The 16,674-nt window shown below is 48.4% G+C and overlaps 1 protein-coding gene across 15 annotated transcripts in view; it reads left to right on the top strand.

Annotated features, from left to right (window-relative positions):
* The window catches only part of TACC1 (transforming acidic coiled-coil containing protein 1), a 108,363-nt gene that overhangs the window by 41,720 nt on the left and 49,969 nt on the right, over positions 1–16,674 (top strand). For 5 of the 15 annotated variants that reach the window (XM_067022776.1, XM_067022777.1, XM_067022773.1 and 2 more), the window contains exon 2: positions 10,282–10,397. The exons of 3 other annotated variants lie outside the window; for them this stretch is intronic. Coding sequence is in view for 9 of the 12 variants with exons in the window: in XM_067022773.1 (XP_066878874.1) it covers positions 10,282–10,397 (116 nt within the window). In the remaining 3 variants the exon portion in view is untranslated. Of the gene's footprint in view, positions 1–8,738; positions 9,295–10,281; positions 10,398–16,674 lie in introns of those variants that run through there. 7 more of the 15 variants (XR_010838530.1, XM_059049233.2, XM_059049232.2 and 4 more) reach the window with 3 other exon arrangements.

The raw sequence follows: 16,674 nt of genomic DNA on the forward strand, positions 1-16,674 counted from the left end.
GTTAGGTGACGGGTGCCCTAATGGCCTTTAAGTGTTTGCTCCATGCCCACCAATTTTTGCAGCTTTTTTGGCTTCTGAGATTCCCACTAGCAGTAGCCTTTGTATACACAAAATGAGACAAATGTGCACCTTAACAAACCAGCAGTAACCAAGAGATGTTACTGCGGACTGGCCACACCACCAGCAATTCCCAACCCGGAACTGGGGACTGGGGAGGGCACTGAACCACAAGTGAGGACGGCGGACTGGAAGGGGTTTCCAGAAGGGGGAATTGCGGACTGGAACGCCAACTAGGTTGGGAGCTCAATGCAAAGAGAGCCGAGCTCAGAACTGAGAAGCATTTACACGCAGCCTTTGGAAATGGTGGGAAAGACTGGGAACTCAAAGGGCTCTCCAGGCAGCTGGCCTGTGTTTCTCATTGTCCCGGAAGCTGTCAGAAGTTCACTTTGGATCCCATCACTGACACCAAACCTGTTAAAAGACACAATTCAGCTGAGTACATTGAAAGATCATCCATGATCCATGAATTGGGCAGCATCCCATGGAGCCAATAGGAGGGAGCTCCCCAGAGCTGCACAAAGTAAAAGGCTTTTATGGACAGAAGGGGCGGGAAAGGGGAACTAGCAAAGAGTGGATTGTTTCAGGCAAGGTCACCTCCCTTTGGGAGGCAGCAGGGGGCTATGAGGCATTTACCTCCCTAGGGCTGCCCAGGGAATTCCAGACCGTCTGGTTAAGATCACATTCCTGGGAGGGACTGACTCTGCAGTCACGTTAGGTATTAAGTCTCGGTTTGGTGCCATGGGCTTAGCACAGGTGACTCCATTTGGGGCTTATTGTCTCTTTTTTTAACCGGAAGTACACCAAAAAGAGCATCCCCAAAAGAAAAATGTTACAATTATTCTTTTGCACCCCCTCATGAAGTGCACCTTTTATATCCTGGCCCAACTTTGTATGTCTTTGAGGAGGCTCCTGTGTATCAGTAGGGATCCCTGGGAAAATCTCCCTTTTTACGGCATCTTGGCTGCTTGTACAAGGGTGTCACACTTCGGTCACCAGTCACTTACATTAGACCCACTGCTGCCCACTGGGTCTCCCTCTCCTTTCCACCTGTGGCGTGTCATCCAAGCTCACTGCTTCCTGTATTAATCTCTGGCAGGTCTGGATTCTCTGAGTATGGGCCTCTTGGGTTAAAACTTCATTGTAACTGATGGGGGAAGAGAATCTTCTATTGGTACCTCTTTCAGATTCGAAAATTCATCTTTAATCAGCCTAAAGCATTGTTCCCGGAGTGGAGCTTGACTGTACCTGGGGAAGAGGAGGGGGAGAGATGGGTGCAAACACACAGGGTTAATTTCTCATGTAATTTCAAGGAAGTCATGATCTTCTCAAGTCCTTCCTTACTAAGCCCAGATCAAGAGCCCCTGCTCTAGAGGTTGAAAATGTAGCCAACTTGTCCTGCTTTTTTTTTTAAGCTGGAATAATACCTTCCTCATGAGACTGTGGGGCAAGGGGGCGGGGACTAAGATGAGATAATTCTTGCAAAGCTCTCATAATGGTGTCGACACATAGTAAGCAGTTATAACTGCTCACGTCTCTGTTGGGTTTGGATGATCTTACTGGTTTCCATGAGTTCCTTAGGTGATATCAGTGAGAGCTTTGGGTTGCCACTATTTTCCTCAGCCTGTCTGTTTGCCTTTTAATTTGAAGGCAAACATTCAGGAGCTTTCCTCTTCTTATGGAGCCAAATCTGCGATCTTTGTTTTGTGTGTGATTTTGTTAATTACTCCAAAGTTCGGACAGTCAACCTTCTGACAGAGCTTTGACAGATTCTGTTGCTTCTAGATTGTTTTCTCCCCATGGTTTGATTTGTATTATTTAGCCATCTAATCCATCTGGAATTTATGTTGGTATATGCTCTGAGGTAAGTGTTGAATTTGAGCTTTTTCCCATTGCCAACCAATTATTCTTCAACCATTTATTAAGAAATCTTCCCTTCCCCACTGTATTGTAATCTCTTGTCTATCATATAACAACTTCCTATATCTTACAGGGTTTTTTTCTGGGCTCTCTGTTCTGTTTCACAGAACAAGGATATGCCTACTTTTGCACAAATGTGTCTTGATATCTTGCATAACTAATCCTCTTCTTCACATTTTTTAAAAGAATCTAAAGTATGCTTACCAGTTTATTTTTCCAGATAAATTTTTGAAAACTATTGAGAAATCCTCAGAAAAATCCCCTAAGAGTTTTGATGGAAATCACATTACACCTATAAATTAATTGAGTAGGACTGCCATCTCTACAATATTTAATTTTACCAACTTGAAACATTGTTATGTCTTCCTATCCAGCTAGTCATTTAGCTTATATTTATTAGCAGTGTGTTAATATTTGGCACTTTTACAAATTTTAACAGCCACAAAAAGGACAGGTTTCCCCTCTCCCTGCTTTGTCCTATAACAGAGATGTAAAAGAACATATTTCCCTTGAATTTTCACATACATGTAGTTTCGGGACCAAATTATGGCAGTTAAACTTTTAGCATAAAAAGATAAAAGCTGGAAGTAACAGTAGGCTGCATATCATGTCATGGAATTTGCTTCTTAGTTTCTGATCTTTTTCTTTTAGAAACACAAGATTTTGGTCACAAACACACGAGGTCCTGTGATGAAATTTTCCCCACGTGCCCAGCGTGAGGATTTCAGTGGAGTGGGTTTCCCAGTTACTTTGGAAACCTTCTTGCAGTTTTATTCTTTCTTCTGAGAGGATGCCTCTCTCCACATCCTCTTACCAGTGACTCTCTGCTGCCCTTTCCAAGTGCCCTCCCAATCTGTACCTTCTAACTACTTGGTGACAGTGTTTTGTAAGTGAAAATGGGGACAAGTCTTTATGAGGACACTGGGTAGAATATTTGATATCAGGATGATCTCAGAAAATCTGGGCCATCTGATCAGTGTTTTTCTCGTCTAGCAGACGGGGAGGTTTATTGGGGGAGATTTATTTTATTTTGGACCGGCACCAGTCCACGGCCCAGGCGTTGGGGACCCCTGACCTAGGTGGAATGACATACTTTCTGGGAAAGTCAAACTTTGTTTTTGTGATACAGAACAAAATAGATAAGAAGGAGGATCTGACGAGAGTTGTTCACCAGATCAAAATCTGGAGCAGGTCTCCTAGGTGGGGAGCTTGGCCAAGTCTTTAATGGATGCAGTCTGAATCCCTTTTAATCTCCTTGGAGCTCTGAAAGAGTTTTAGCTATGGACATAAATCCAGCTTTTCTGTTTTAACAAAATGAGAAAGGAGGGGGCTTCCCTGGTGGCTCTGTGGTTAGGAGTCCGCCTGCAGATGCAGGGGACGCGGGTTCGTGCCCCGGTCCGGGAAGATCCCACGTGCCGCGGAACGACTGGGCCCGTGAGCCATGGCCGCTGGGCCTGCGCGTCCGGAGCCTGTGCTCCGCAACGGGAGAGGCCACAACAGTGAGAGGCCCAGGTAACGCAAAAAAAAAAAAAAAAAAAAAAGAGAAAGGAGGTTCTCTTTAGGATGAACTTTTCAGTGTAAACGCATACTACAAATTCCCTGGTTTGGGAGTGTTTGGGTGGTGCAGGGAAGATTGTAATTCTCTAGTGATGGATCTTGCAAAGTGAAGACTAACCTGAACTTAGCTGAATACCTCAGACGCCGTTGTTGGCAGTGGCAGCTCTTCACTGGCGGAGTGAGGTATTCCTAGTTGTGACTTTGCAGCCCGTGCCAGGTGAGCAGGAAGCCAGGACTGCAGCAGCTGCAAGAGATTGAGAGGGCCGTCCAGCTGATGGAACCACAGGCTACCAAGTGGCTCTAAGGGCTTTCTGCTTTCTTCCGGTTTGATACAAAGCAAAGGAAGGGTACTGAAAGGTAGGAGACTAGGGTTCCAGATTCAGTTCTGTGGCGCAGTTTCAGGCAGGCGGCTGCCCTTTCTGCTTCGGTTACCTCATCAGCAAATTGAGAATGAGAAAACCTGCCCCACTACCGGAGAATGATTATAGGGATTAGATGCAACTTTATTTATTTATTTATTTTGCGGTACGCGGGCCTCGCAACTGTTGTGGCCTCTCCCGTTGCGGAGCACAGGCTCCGGACGCGCAGGCTCAGCGGCCACGGCTCACGGGCCCAGCCGCTCCGCGGCACGTGGGATCCTCCCGGACCGGGGCACGAACCCGCGTCCCCTGCATCGGCAGGCGGACTCGCAACCGCTGCGCCACCAGGGAAGCCCCGAAACTTTATTATGTAAGATACTCTTATCATTGCATCTTAGAGACCTTCCTCACTTAAATATTCCAGTAGAAAAAGGTTAAGGGTTGAGGGTGTTTAGCTCAGTGATCGGGCTGATGGAGTGAGCACACGCCCAGAGTGTCCCACCGTGTCTCGGAAGCTCAGTCCGTGGACAGAGTGGCTCTCAAAAAGCAGGGTGGGGAGGGGACATGGTCTGTCGAGGTTCCGCTGAGGCACCTAAACCTAGTTGCCATTGACCGTTTCTAGTCGGTATGGGCCCATGCTTTTTCTCAGCCCTTCAGCGCTGCCCTGCTACTTTGGTGACATCATCAATCTGGCATTTCCTGTTAATTGAATTAGGTGTATCTTTTGCTCACCAAATTCGTCAATTGTTAGGAAATACAGATAAGTTGATGGGTCTGCCTCCCTGACCTTTCTGTTTTCTCAGCGGTGACTTTATCTCTGTGATTCCCTAGTGCCACCCTGGTCCCACCCTCATCCTTTCCGGACCGTACACACGGGCGGTCAGAAATTCACCGACTGTCTCATTTCACTGGCTGTCGGAAATGGTTTTCTTCTCAATAGCAATTTTCTCTTCCTTCTGTTGTAAATTGTGCTTGGATTGCTCACAGCTCCAATTCTTCTTTACTCATTTATTTATTTAAATTAAAAAAATTTTTTTGGCCGCACTACATGGCTTGTGGGATTTTAGTTCCCCGACCAGGGACTGAGTGAAAGATAAGGATGCTAATTCCAGTTCTGCTTTTTTACCCTCTGGAGGAGAAGCCGTCTGCCTTCTTCAAGCGGCTTGGGGCAGGGAAAACAGCAGTTTCAGGCGTCTCCCAGTCTTCACTCCTTCCATCCCAGCCCGCAGGTTGTTGCCAGAACGATCTTTCTAAATGGAAGTGTTTTTTACTGGCTCCAAAGCGTGATGACTCCTCCTCGGCCCGTCCAGGGTCCATGGGCCTCGCAGGCGCACAAAATGGCTTTTATTTGTCCTGCACCACGATGGCCTCCACAAGGTTTAAAACAATTGAAATTAGTAGGAACACGAACGCTTAGGGACTTCCCTGGCAGTCCAGTGGTTAGGACTCTGCGCTTCCACTGCAGGGGACACGGGTTCGATTCCTGGTCGGGGAACTAAGATTCCGCATGCCACGCGGCCAAACAAACTAACACGAAAGCTTGGAAGATGTCTTATAAAAGCCAGGATTTGGGTTTCTCTTGGGAGATTGTTAGATGGGCAGCCTCCTCAGGGTCCTCCAGCTGCCCCCCAGGCCTCGTCGCTCTCTCACACTATCTAGGTAGAGGCTTGTGTTTGCTCCTCCTACTGCAAGATCCAGTTCAATCTGAGTTAAGATCTACTCCTTAACAGTAGAGGGGTCCTTCCCGGTCAGGCTCCACCCTGCCTCTGCCCTCCCCTCCTGCCACATTCCCCCCCACATTCTCACAGTAGCTGCGCCACTAAATGGATAGTTGTTTGCCTGTGTGAATTTGCTTACTCATATATTTTATCTTTTTATTTTATTTTATTTTACTTTTTACTAAAGAGACCCATTTCACAGACCTCCTCTGGAGCATCCATTAGTGGCAAGGTGTGTGCCTGGCCTGGCCACCTGTGTGTGTGTGGAGTGTTTCAGGGAGTTTCATTTTAGATTTCCATGGTGTATGGATCCAAAGCTTCTGTGAAGGGCAAGGAGCAGAGGAGGGAAGAGAACGGATGGGCCTTTCCTGTGCTTACAGTCATTTCCAAAACAAAGACATTCCATTTGCAGACATTCTGCTCCTTGAAGCTATGGGCTTAGCAGCAAAATGATGGTTTTCCTTGGTTGTCAAACATTGCCCAGTCTTTACCAGAGTTACAGGAAAATTGACATATCAGCCTCATTATTTTTTCTAGACAATAAAAATAATTCAGGCTATAGAGTAATTACTTACTTTATTGCTGTTCACGTTAAGTCCAGGAGTTTGCAGAGATTTTCAGAAAGCTGGGCATTTACCTCTCTAATTTTTCAAGAAATTGCTCTATAGTCTGGGCTTTGTCTTGCTGGGGCCATCACTCATCTGGTTTCTGTGCTATGCTGGTTCAAAATCTTGATTTCCCCGGAAGAGTCAGGCTTTAGGAATTTATGTCACCCTAGCCAAACTCAGAAGGTCTGTTGTAAACTGGAATATTCCTTTTTTGCACATTTACAGAACACCCTACTGAGTGTGTGGCCGTGTCCTGATTTCTGGGGAAACACAAATAAATCATAAATATGACGTGGTCCTTGCCGTTTAAAAGCTTATGGTCCAGAAGTGGGAGAGACATGTAAACAAATGTTATATGTAGTGCGCTAAGTGTAGGGTGACCTTATGTCCTGGGATGTCCTGGTTTATGTCTGTTGTCCTGGTGTAGCTATTAACGGTACCCTCTTTCAAAACTACCTAAGGGCCACAGTCAAAGTCTCTCTGAATGTTCGGGGTATAGAGATGGTAGAAAGCAGGGAGAAATCAGTCTGTTTTCCCAGGGTAGACACCTGCGCTGGGTGAGGAAGGAAGTTTGGGCAGTCAAGGCCTGGGGGCTTGACATGTGGGTGGAGGTGGGGGGGGGCGGGGAAGAGGGTGCAAAGCTCTGCAGGCAAAAGGGAGATTGTTCCCGATGCAGCAGTTAGTTGGCTCAAGCTGGTCATTGTTTCCCAAATTTATCCTGTGGAAGAAATTCCCCAGGACACTAGGTCAAAATACATATTTCCAGAATCTGCTGGCAATTTGGATTTGCACTTTTAAAGAGGGGCCCCAGATGGTTCTTGGACATATTAAAGGTTCAGAACCAATTCTGTAGAGATTATGCCTACGACTACAAAGGGTCGGAGGAGAGGGGAGCAGGAACGGCAAGACTAGAGCACAAGTCACAGATCAGCCAGGCAAGGGTGACCCCGGCCCAGACGACCCTCAGAGGTAGAACCAATTGGACACATTTACAGTAGATCTATGAAAACTAGGGAGTGTGGGAATTATGTCAGTCACAGTGGGAAAGCAAAGGAGGGAAAAGTTTCGAGAACTGCTCAGGAGGAAGAATGAACAGGACCTACTATATGCCAGCTACAGATTTACATGGGCAACAAAACACGTGTCAGATCCAGGAACCTGGGGGGACCTTATAAATCTGAAGGTTTGTGTGGTGAGCCATACACCGAAAAATATAACCAGTGGGATAGTATTGTGGCATATTTCATGCAGACCTGAAGAAAAACCGACTCCTGCTTATTTCTCGTCTTTGTGGTCTCCAGTAAGGTCAAGACAGTTGTATTTATCTCTGGGAAGGAGCTGGATGAATTCTAAAGCATCCAGACACCCCAGCCCTCTAGTCTAGACTTCAGGCGAACCCCCATCCATCTGTTATGGTGAGACTACCTGCCACACCTGATCTTGCGTTATTTTTGCTTCTGTTTTTGTTATCAAATGTGTAAGACAGTCATGGTTCATCAACAGTTTGCTGTGCCAACCCCTTCCAGTGGAGACGTCCGTGTGGCAGTTTCAGCCTGATTTTGTTCTAAAATCCTGGAGCTGCTGTCTCTGGGAACCTGCAACTCTGGAAATTACAATAGTACAAGAAACACCTTATCCAGGCAAGAAGATCATGAAACCTCGTTGTTTGAGGCAGATTCGCTTGGTGCCTTGGTGATTCTGAGAGGCGCAATCCCTAAGTAGAATCCCTTGATGGAAAATGAAGAAAATCAGAGGAGAGCTCTGCTACTTCCCTGCCTCTCCCTTCAAACATAGAGGGTTTTTATTTTGAAGGTTGAAAGCATTAGGCCTGTTGGCAGACTTCGGAAGCAGCAAACGGAGTCAGAGACCAAACACTTAGAAGTTATGAAAAGAAAGCCTCAAAAAGGAAAATGGGAAACGGATCAAGCTATAATTTCACAGGGTAATTTAGCACCCTTTACCCAAGACCTGGCCACGGCGCTTCCACCAGTGAGGACTGAGGAGCCACGGAGCATCTAAAATCCCAGCCCTTGGCTACTGTCGCAGCGTTGCTCAGGGATCTGAAGGTTGAAGGTGAACAGGCTGAAATCTTCCACGCCGTCCTATTAGGGAGGGGAAAACAGTCAACAGTGGCCTCAGAGTTTTTTATAATAAGGGGCTGAACTTCTCTGCGATCCAGTATCACCAACGCCATTAAGTCGCAGTAACAAGATGAGAAAATAAAAATAAAAAGGGAAGGAGGCACAGTCCAGCGTGCACGTACACGGAAAACGGATCTTCCCGGCTCTCGACGCCGGTGGAGCTGTTGAGGGCGCCCGGGTCCTCGGCCAGCGGCCAGGGTCGTAGCAGAGAAGCCCCTTCCCGCAGGGAGGGCGCGACCACTGTGGCGCGAAGGCGGGGGGATCCGGCGGGCGCGCGCGCTTCAAAGTGCCGCCGGCGCCGGCGCCCCCGCCCGTGTGCGCGAGTAGTACGGTCCGAGGGGGCGGCTCCTGGGGCGCGGCTCCGCTGCAGCTGATGCGCGCCCAGCCGGCCGGGAGGCGGGAGCCGGGAGCCGGGAGACGGGCCGCAGGGACCAGGAGCAGCTGAGCTGCGGTGCAACCAAGCCCGAGCCGCCGGGCGTCGCGGACCCGGGCCCCGAGGAGGCCCCAGGAGAGGCATCTCCCCCGCGGGAGTCGCCGGGTGCGGGGGCGCCGTGGCCGCACGTTCAGGAAGGAGGACGCGGAGGAAGCGGCGCTGCCAGCCGGAGGAGAGGAAGCGCTCCACCCGGGCCCCCGACGGCGCTCGTTTAACCACATCCGCGCCTCCGCTGGAAACGCGTCCGGGCGCCTGTCACCGGTTCCCTCCATTTTGAAAGGGAAAAAGGGCTCTCCCCTTTCCCATCCTCCTAGGAGCCGGAGCCGGAGGAGCCGCGCTCATGGCGTTCAGCCCCTGGCAGATCCTGTCCCCCGTGCAGTGGGCGAAATGGACGTGGTCCGCGGTGCGCGGCGGGGTCGCCGGAGAGGACGAGGCCGGAGGGCCCGAGGGCGACCCCGAGGAGGAGGACTCGCAAGCCGAGACCAAATCCTTGAGTTTCAGGCAAGTACACGCGTTCCTGCCAAAATGCAAACGCGCTGCTATCCATCCATCCATCCATCTGCGGCTCATTCTGTGTGCGTGTGTGTGGTCGCCACCCGCGTAACCGTGTTCATGGCAATGCTGCGTCCCTGCCTGTAACCAGGTCCCTGCTGTGCCTTCGAAGGTTCAGGATGTTCTGTCCTCCCGGGTATTTTCTTCCCCCCGTTTCAGTATGAGCTTTCTGAACCTAACCCAGAATCTGCAGTCTCTCTGCATCCCCGTCTGCCTCGGTCACTTTCTCTAAGCTTCGAGCCCCCAGCCCCCCGCGCCTACACACACACACACACACACACACACACACACACACACACACACAGTCGTGGATCACACCCGATGGAACTTGGGGCCTTCCCTGCGGGGAAGAAGACGCTTCCAGGCCCTCCTGGGGGTCCCCCTGTGTCCTGAAAATGCAGCTTTAGTAAAGAAGGTCGCGTGATGACAGGTTCCTGGCAGCTGGTGAGAAATGGTGGTGTCTGCTGAGCTGTCACCCGTGTGATAGCGGAAGGCAGGTGACAGCATCCTCGGCCTCTGGCCGGGTGAGTTCCAGACAGGTAGAGGCCTACCAAAGAAAAAGACATCACGGCGAACACTGGCTTAATTTTTTTAGAATGAGACGGCAATTTAATTTTTAAACCTCCAGGAAAGGGCTCTTGTGAGAAAAGGAGTCTGTTGGAAGGGAGTTTTGGGGGTATCAGAGGGAAGGATGACCTCAAAAAAAAAAAAGGTGCTGGAAAAAGGCTCCTGAGGATGGAGGAGATTTCAGGGAGACAGGAGGCCAGACAGAAGCCTGAAGAGGGCGCGGCAGCAGCTCCCACAGGCCAGTCCATGCTGAGCACCCGCAGGTTGTAAAAATTAGGTAAAAATACTGGACTTTGCCGATGTGTAGACTATAAAGGGTGTCGGAAGTACCGTTGAAAGTGGTAATTCCTCATTTTTCCCCCTTGGCAGCTCGGATTCTGAAGGTAATTTTGAGACCCCTGAAGCCGAAACGCCCATCAGTTCACCTTGCAAGGAATCCTGTGATTCACACCCAGGACTGGCAGGCCCTGGGACCAAAACCCAAGGTAAAGAAAGACTTTCCTTTTGTGCCTTATTTTGTTTAAAGTTTTGAAAATGTAAATGAGGGAAGGGAAAGTGTTAATATAGGGCCATTTGAAAAGGTTGGGATTGTCTCCTTACCGAGCAGCAGCCGTTTGAAAGCTCCTGGCCCATTTGAAACGGTTTTCTTGTTTATTTATTTTTTTTTTTACGAATGTGGTGGTCAGAGGCTTTCTTCCCTAAGTAGGCTGTACTTTTGCAGTAGGAGATGATCATCATTAGAACATTCCTGTTGGGCCCTTCCCCTCGGCGCCTAAAAAACAAAACCGTGTGTGCTGATGCCGTGATGGAAGTATGTTTAGATTTGGCTTCACACATTTCTCAGGCCAACTCACTTTCTACAGGGTGTGGCTGGAGACAAGAATTATAGGTAAGAGTTGACTTTTTTAGATAAGGAGGACTCTTAAGAGGCGGTTTCAAAGTTGTTTACTGCTCCCTCTCCCACTAGGGGTGGTGGTGAGCCCCTGAGTCCGTCCGAGATTGGAGATTCTCTCCTGGCCCCTCAGAGCCCAGCCTTGAGCCTGCGCTTCATCTGCAGAAGCTGCCGCTGTTCCGCTTCATTAGTAGAAACCCTTTTTGTCACACAGCCAGTTTTGAGTAAAATTTCACCTGTCCTGATCGAATGCATTTAGCTATCCAGTAAACAGAGTGGGCTGGGGTTCGGCAGTGAAACAGTCCCGATCTCCGCAAGCCAGCGTTACGGAGGGAGACGGGCCTCTTAGAGGTTAAACAAAATGTATATGTCAGGGCTTCCCTGGTGGCGCAGTGGTTGAGAGTCCGCCTGCCGATGCAGGGGACGTGGGTTCGTGCCCCGGTCCGGAAGGATCCCACATGCCGCGGAGCGTCTGGGCCCGTGAGCCATGGCCGCTGAGCCTGTGCGTAACGGGAGAGGCCACAACAGCGAGAGGCCCGCATACCGCAAAAAAAAAAAAAAAAAAAAAAAAAAAAAAGTATATGTCAGCTTGTCCAAAGGATTTTGGAGAAAAATAAAGCAGGGGAAGGGGGAACAGAGCGGGGGCGGGTAGGAGGCGCTGAAGGCCCATGGGGGGCGGGGAAGCCCAACTGATCAGGGGACTTGAGCAGAGCCCTGAGGGGGGATTGAGGGGAACAGCTGTGCAGGTTCCCGAGAGGTCTTCTGGCACAGAGGATGGCACCTGTGAAGGTCTGAGGCAGCAGCAGCCTGCGCGTGGGCCGGCCTGTGGTGGCAGCGTGTTCGAGGACCAGGGAAGAGGCCAGGGTGGCTGCAGGGAGCTCTGGGAGCCACGGTCAGCCGGGTCGGGGGAGGCCTGGGTCACGTCGTAATGAGGCACTGATTTTCCTCCTGAGTGAGACAGGAAGGGGCTGCCTTTCAAAAGTGCCACAAACAAACGGGGCGGCTTGAAGCAACAGAAATGGATTCTCTCACAGCTCTGGAGGCCAGAAAGTCCGAAATCAAGGTGTTGGCAGGTCCACGCTCCCTCCAGAGGCTCTAGGCAAGGATTCTTCCTTGTTTCTTCTAGCTTCTGGTGGTTGCCAGCAGTTCTCTGTGTTCTTTGGCCTATGGCAGCAAAACTCCCCTCTCCGCCTCCTTCATTCCATGGCCAGCTCCTCCCTGTGTGTGTCTGTGTCTTCTTCCACGTGGCTTTCTTACAAGGACACCAGTCATCGGGTTTAGGGACCACCCTATCCAGGTTGACCTCCTCTTAACTGGATTACTGCAAAGATACTACAGTGGAGCCTTGAGCCACGTGGGTTCGTGGGTTTGAACCGTGCGGGTCCACTCACACAGATATTTTCCAGTAGGTATGTTCTAGAGTACTACATGGTCCACAGTTGGTTGAATCTGAGGGTGCAGCACCGCTGATGTGGAGGGTTTTCAACGGTGCTGGGTGGTTGGGGGTTGGAACCCCAACCGCCACGTTGTTCAAGGCTCAGCTGTATTTCCAGATGAGGCCACATTCCAAGGAGTGGGGAGTTAGGACTTGAGCTTTTCTTCTGGAGGAATACAGTCTATCTTCTGGAGGAGTCCAGTCCAACCCACAGCAGAGGGCTTTGAGCAGATCTGATCATGAATTTATTCTCCCAACGGTGATTCTGTTTTCTTGCTTAGCAGCTTCCTCATGGTTGCCATGGGAGGGAGCTCAGGTTCTCTGTGCTGGACTTCGTGACGGAGCTGGAATTACTGGGGAAATGATAGCAGCTTTTTGTGATGTGGTTTTGCTTTAAGTGGTGAGCTCCGTACTGTGCTGCCCTGCTGAGAACTCCCTCCGCTGTCCCCAGGCTGCTTTTGACCACGGGTCCAGGCAGAGACCCCAGGCTGCTTTTGACCACGGGTCCAGGCAGAGACCCCAGGCTGCTTTTGACCACGGGTCCAGGCAGAGGCCCCAGGCTGCTTTTTACCATGGATCCAGGCAGAGACCGTGTGGGAACAGGCAAGTTTGTGTGTGGGAGGACTTGTGTGTGGCACTTTGCTGTGTATCAATCTCAGTGACAGAGATGCTGCTTCATAGCCTCCCTTTTCTTCTCTCAGGATTAGCAGATCAGAAGGGAGATTTGAAAGCTTGAGAGAACTATTTTGTGGCCTTCCCCTCAAATTCAGATAAAGCTCACAAGACATGTTAACTGGCTGTTTGAAAGCCTCTTTGAATTGCTCAGCCTGGGCCGCCCCCTTCCTCGCCATCCTGTCAGCTGGTAGTCTGATTCATCCTGACAGATTCTTTGCTAATTGAATGGAGGCCAGTATGGCCCAGGCCCCCAGAACCACACAGACCCGATTGTTTGGTCCTTCCTGTGCCGCTGACTCATTTTTACAAGTTTTGGTAACTTGTAGCTCATACTCTCTTTTTCACTCTTTCTAGAAGTTTTCCTTTTGTGTTTTTTTGTTTGTTTGTTTGTGTTTTGTTTTTGCGGTATGTGGGCCTCTCACTGTCATGGCCTTTCCCTTCGCGGAGCACAGGCTCCGGACGCGCAGGCTTAGCGGCCACGGCTCACGGGCCCAGCCGCTCCGCGGCACGTGGGATCTTCCCGGACCGGGGCACGAACCCACGTCCCCTGCATCGGCAGGCGGACTCTCAACCACTGTGCCACCAGGGAAGCCCCTTTTTTGTTTTTTGTTTGTTTGTTTGTTTGTTTCTGGCCACAAGGTGCGGCTTGCAGGATCTTAGTTCCCCCGACCAGGGATTGATCCTGTGACCCCTGCAGTGAAAGTGCGGAGTCCTAACCACTGGACCCCCAGGGAATTCCTGAAGTTTTCCTTTTGGAGAGTTATGAACCAAGAAAGCTCAGTGGAGTAGATCGTGATTGTGGACCATGAATATGGCAGGGGTACAGACCTAGGAAACAGCCACTACGTATTATGAAATCTTTCAATTTAGGGTCTTTAAATAACAGGATGATTCCTCATCAGCCTGGCAGTATCCTGCCTTCTAGGGTTTCTTCTCCCCAACACCCAGTCCTTGTCCAGAGCCCTGTTGATGGCCTTGTCATGCATACACAGTAAGTGTAAAAATACAGCCAAAGCACAAGTCTGACCAGGAAAGAGATCAGTGGACAAAAATTCCTGGAGTCTAATGTTTAAGTCTAATTTCTGGGCCTGGATGGTTCTCTTTCTCCAAAAATTGTTGATTATTTGGCTCCTGATAAGGTCAGTCTTTCATGTTTCTGTGGCTCAGGACATGGGGCAACAGCAGGTGTAGCATGTAAGACTCTGTCTTCTCTGGGGGTGATCCGTGAGTTGTTAGCTGGTCAGGGTTGTAATTAACATATGTGAAAGATCCTGGCTTCCTGGTGTAGAAGGGCCCTCAAATGTGTGGCTGCGTCCCGTGTACTGTACCCATGGCTTCCATCCCAACGTCCATCTAATTCTTTGAACTTGGGGAAACATCTACATCTATTTTGAACTAATTTTCTTTTTATTGGAAGCTTTTTAGGGTCCCAAAGTGTCTGAACTCTATACAGACGTATCTCATTGTACTGCACTTCCCAGATACAACATTTTTTTACAGATCGAAGGTTTGTGGCAACCCCTGCATTGTCAGATGATGGTTAGCATTTTTTAGTAATAAAGTGCTTTTTACTTAAAGTATATATATTGTCTTTTTAGACATAATGGTATTGCATACTTAATTACAGTATAGTGTAAACATAACTTTTTTTATGCACGGGGAAAACAACAACAGAATGCATGTGACTCACTTTATATGCAATACTTGCTTTATTTCAGTGGTCTGGAACCAAATCTGCAATATGTCTGAGATAGGCCTGTAATAACTCTTCTTAAGGCAGGATTGTATGCCATCCTAGGAATTAGACAGTGGATGAGGTTGTGCGGGTTTTTTTTAAGCCACAGATAGAAGCCGGTTTCAGACTACCTGGTAAAATAAAACTGTAGGCCAAGAGGTTTCTTGAATGTACCAGAATGGTGGCTATAGTGCTTGGGCTGGTAGCTCTGTATTTGCTATCTGTCTGCCTTCCTCCGCAAAGGGTGTTCAAGTTGCTGGTGTTAACTGTTCTTTCTCTTTGCTGGGAGATGTATCAGTAAGGAGACATCACCTAGGAAAGGACTTTTGAAAGGCACAATCTCAAGTTCATCTGTTTTTTGTTGTTTGGGTTTTTTTGGTGCGAACGGACTGTGGTTCTGTCCAGTGTTTCGGGTCATAAAAGCGAAAGCTGCAGCGGCTGTCCTCTGTTAATTGACACCTCCCCTCAATACACACACACACACACACACACACACACACACACACACACACACACACACACACCTTTATTTACAGATTGTTACCTTTCTTTGCGAGAGGGAATTTTAATTCACGCTGAAGCTCTCTCTGCCCTTGGAACACAACTACCCTGTCTGATGTGTTGATTAGATGGCTAGGTATTCCAGACACACACTGTAGTCCTCCAGAACAGAAGGAGAGAGATAAACAGGGTCAGTCCATAGGTATTTACTGCTGGAGGCCTGTGGGGACTGCAGACTTGTTTGTCGATGCAGTTTGGGTTAGTCTAAATCAGGCATCAGCCAACGATGGCTCATAGGGCCAAATCTGGCCTGCTGTTGCCTTTTGCTGTTCCGCCTGAGAGCTGAGAATGGTTTCTGCATTCTTAAATGGTGGAGAAACATATTTTGTTTGAAAAATATATGAAAGTTCAGATTTCAGGGCCCATAAGTAAGGTTTCATTGGCATGCAGCCACGCTTGTGCATTTCACTGTTGTCTGGCTGCTTTTGCACTAAGAGCAGGTTGAGTGCTCGGAATAGAGACTGAAAGAGAGACGGGCAGAAGCCTAAAATATTTACTGTTCGGCTCTTCACAGAAGAGTTTGCCGACTGAGATCCACACTTACGACAATTTTGGTAAAATTATAACGTTTAACTAATTAAACTTCAATTTTAAAAAAGCTACCAGGCTGTAGCTGATTAACAAATGAAATTTGGGCGTTGGGTGCCATTCCTGTAGGCCTGAATGGTCGGGTAAGGCATCACGGAGAGACTAGTTTGGGCTGGCTGTTTGTCTCCCTTGCAAAACAATGTTTTGGTCTGTCAATATACCTAATTTTCAATTGACTAAAAAAGATCTGAGGAAACAAAAGGAAATTAGGGAAGAACGGGGGGAATTTTGGAATCATTTAGTACAAGTACAGTCATAGAGGCTTTTCACTTTTGCCCATTAAGTGTATTTAATGTAACTTTGGGTGTTCGTGAGTTTGTAATTTGACTGTTGCTATAGTGTATTGTTGGTATAGGCTGTGTGGTTGATATGGTGTATTTATTGGATTGTTTTAGACTGTATCTACATAAGACCTAGAAGGGAGATCTTGTTAAAATCTGAGCCTTAGATTTTTGTTTCTAAGGCTTTGGGCTACATGTATAAGCAAATATTATGCAAACATTTTTCGTGAGGTACTTCTTGAAATGTTCTAGTCGAAACTATGAGTGTGGTTCTCCTAGGGATTTAGCTTGACATCTTTTCCCTGCTCCTACCGCAGGGATTCCTTTATTAGAATGTCCTAGAAGTAATGGGACTAATAAGGACTCTTAATGTTACCTAGTCCGACAGTTCAACCCATGTGGCTCCTTTGACAGCTTTCCAGGTTAATGCTCTTATTTTATTTTTATTTTCAATTTTTTTATGGGATAGGCTTCTTCACAATTAAAATTTTTTTTTTACAATTTAAATTTTTATATTGCACTATTTTAGATGATTGTAAGAGAAAACGTCTCAACGATAGGCTTGAAAACCTCAGCTACATGATACAGTTCCTTT

This window comes from Kogia breviceps, chromosome 20 (genome assembly GCF_026419965.1).
Source record: "Kogia breviceps isolate mKogBre1 chromosome 20, mKogBre1 haplotype 1, whole genome shotgun sequence".
NCBI lineage: Eukaryota > Metazoa > Chordata > Mammalia > Artiodactyla > Physeteridae > Kogia > Kogia breviceps.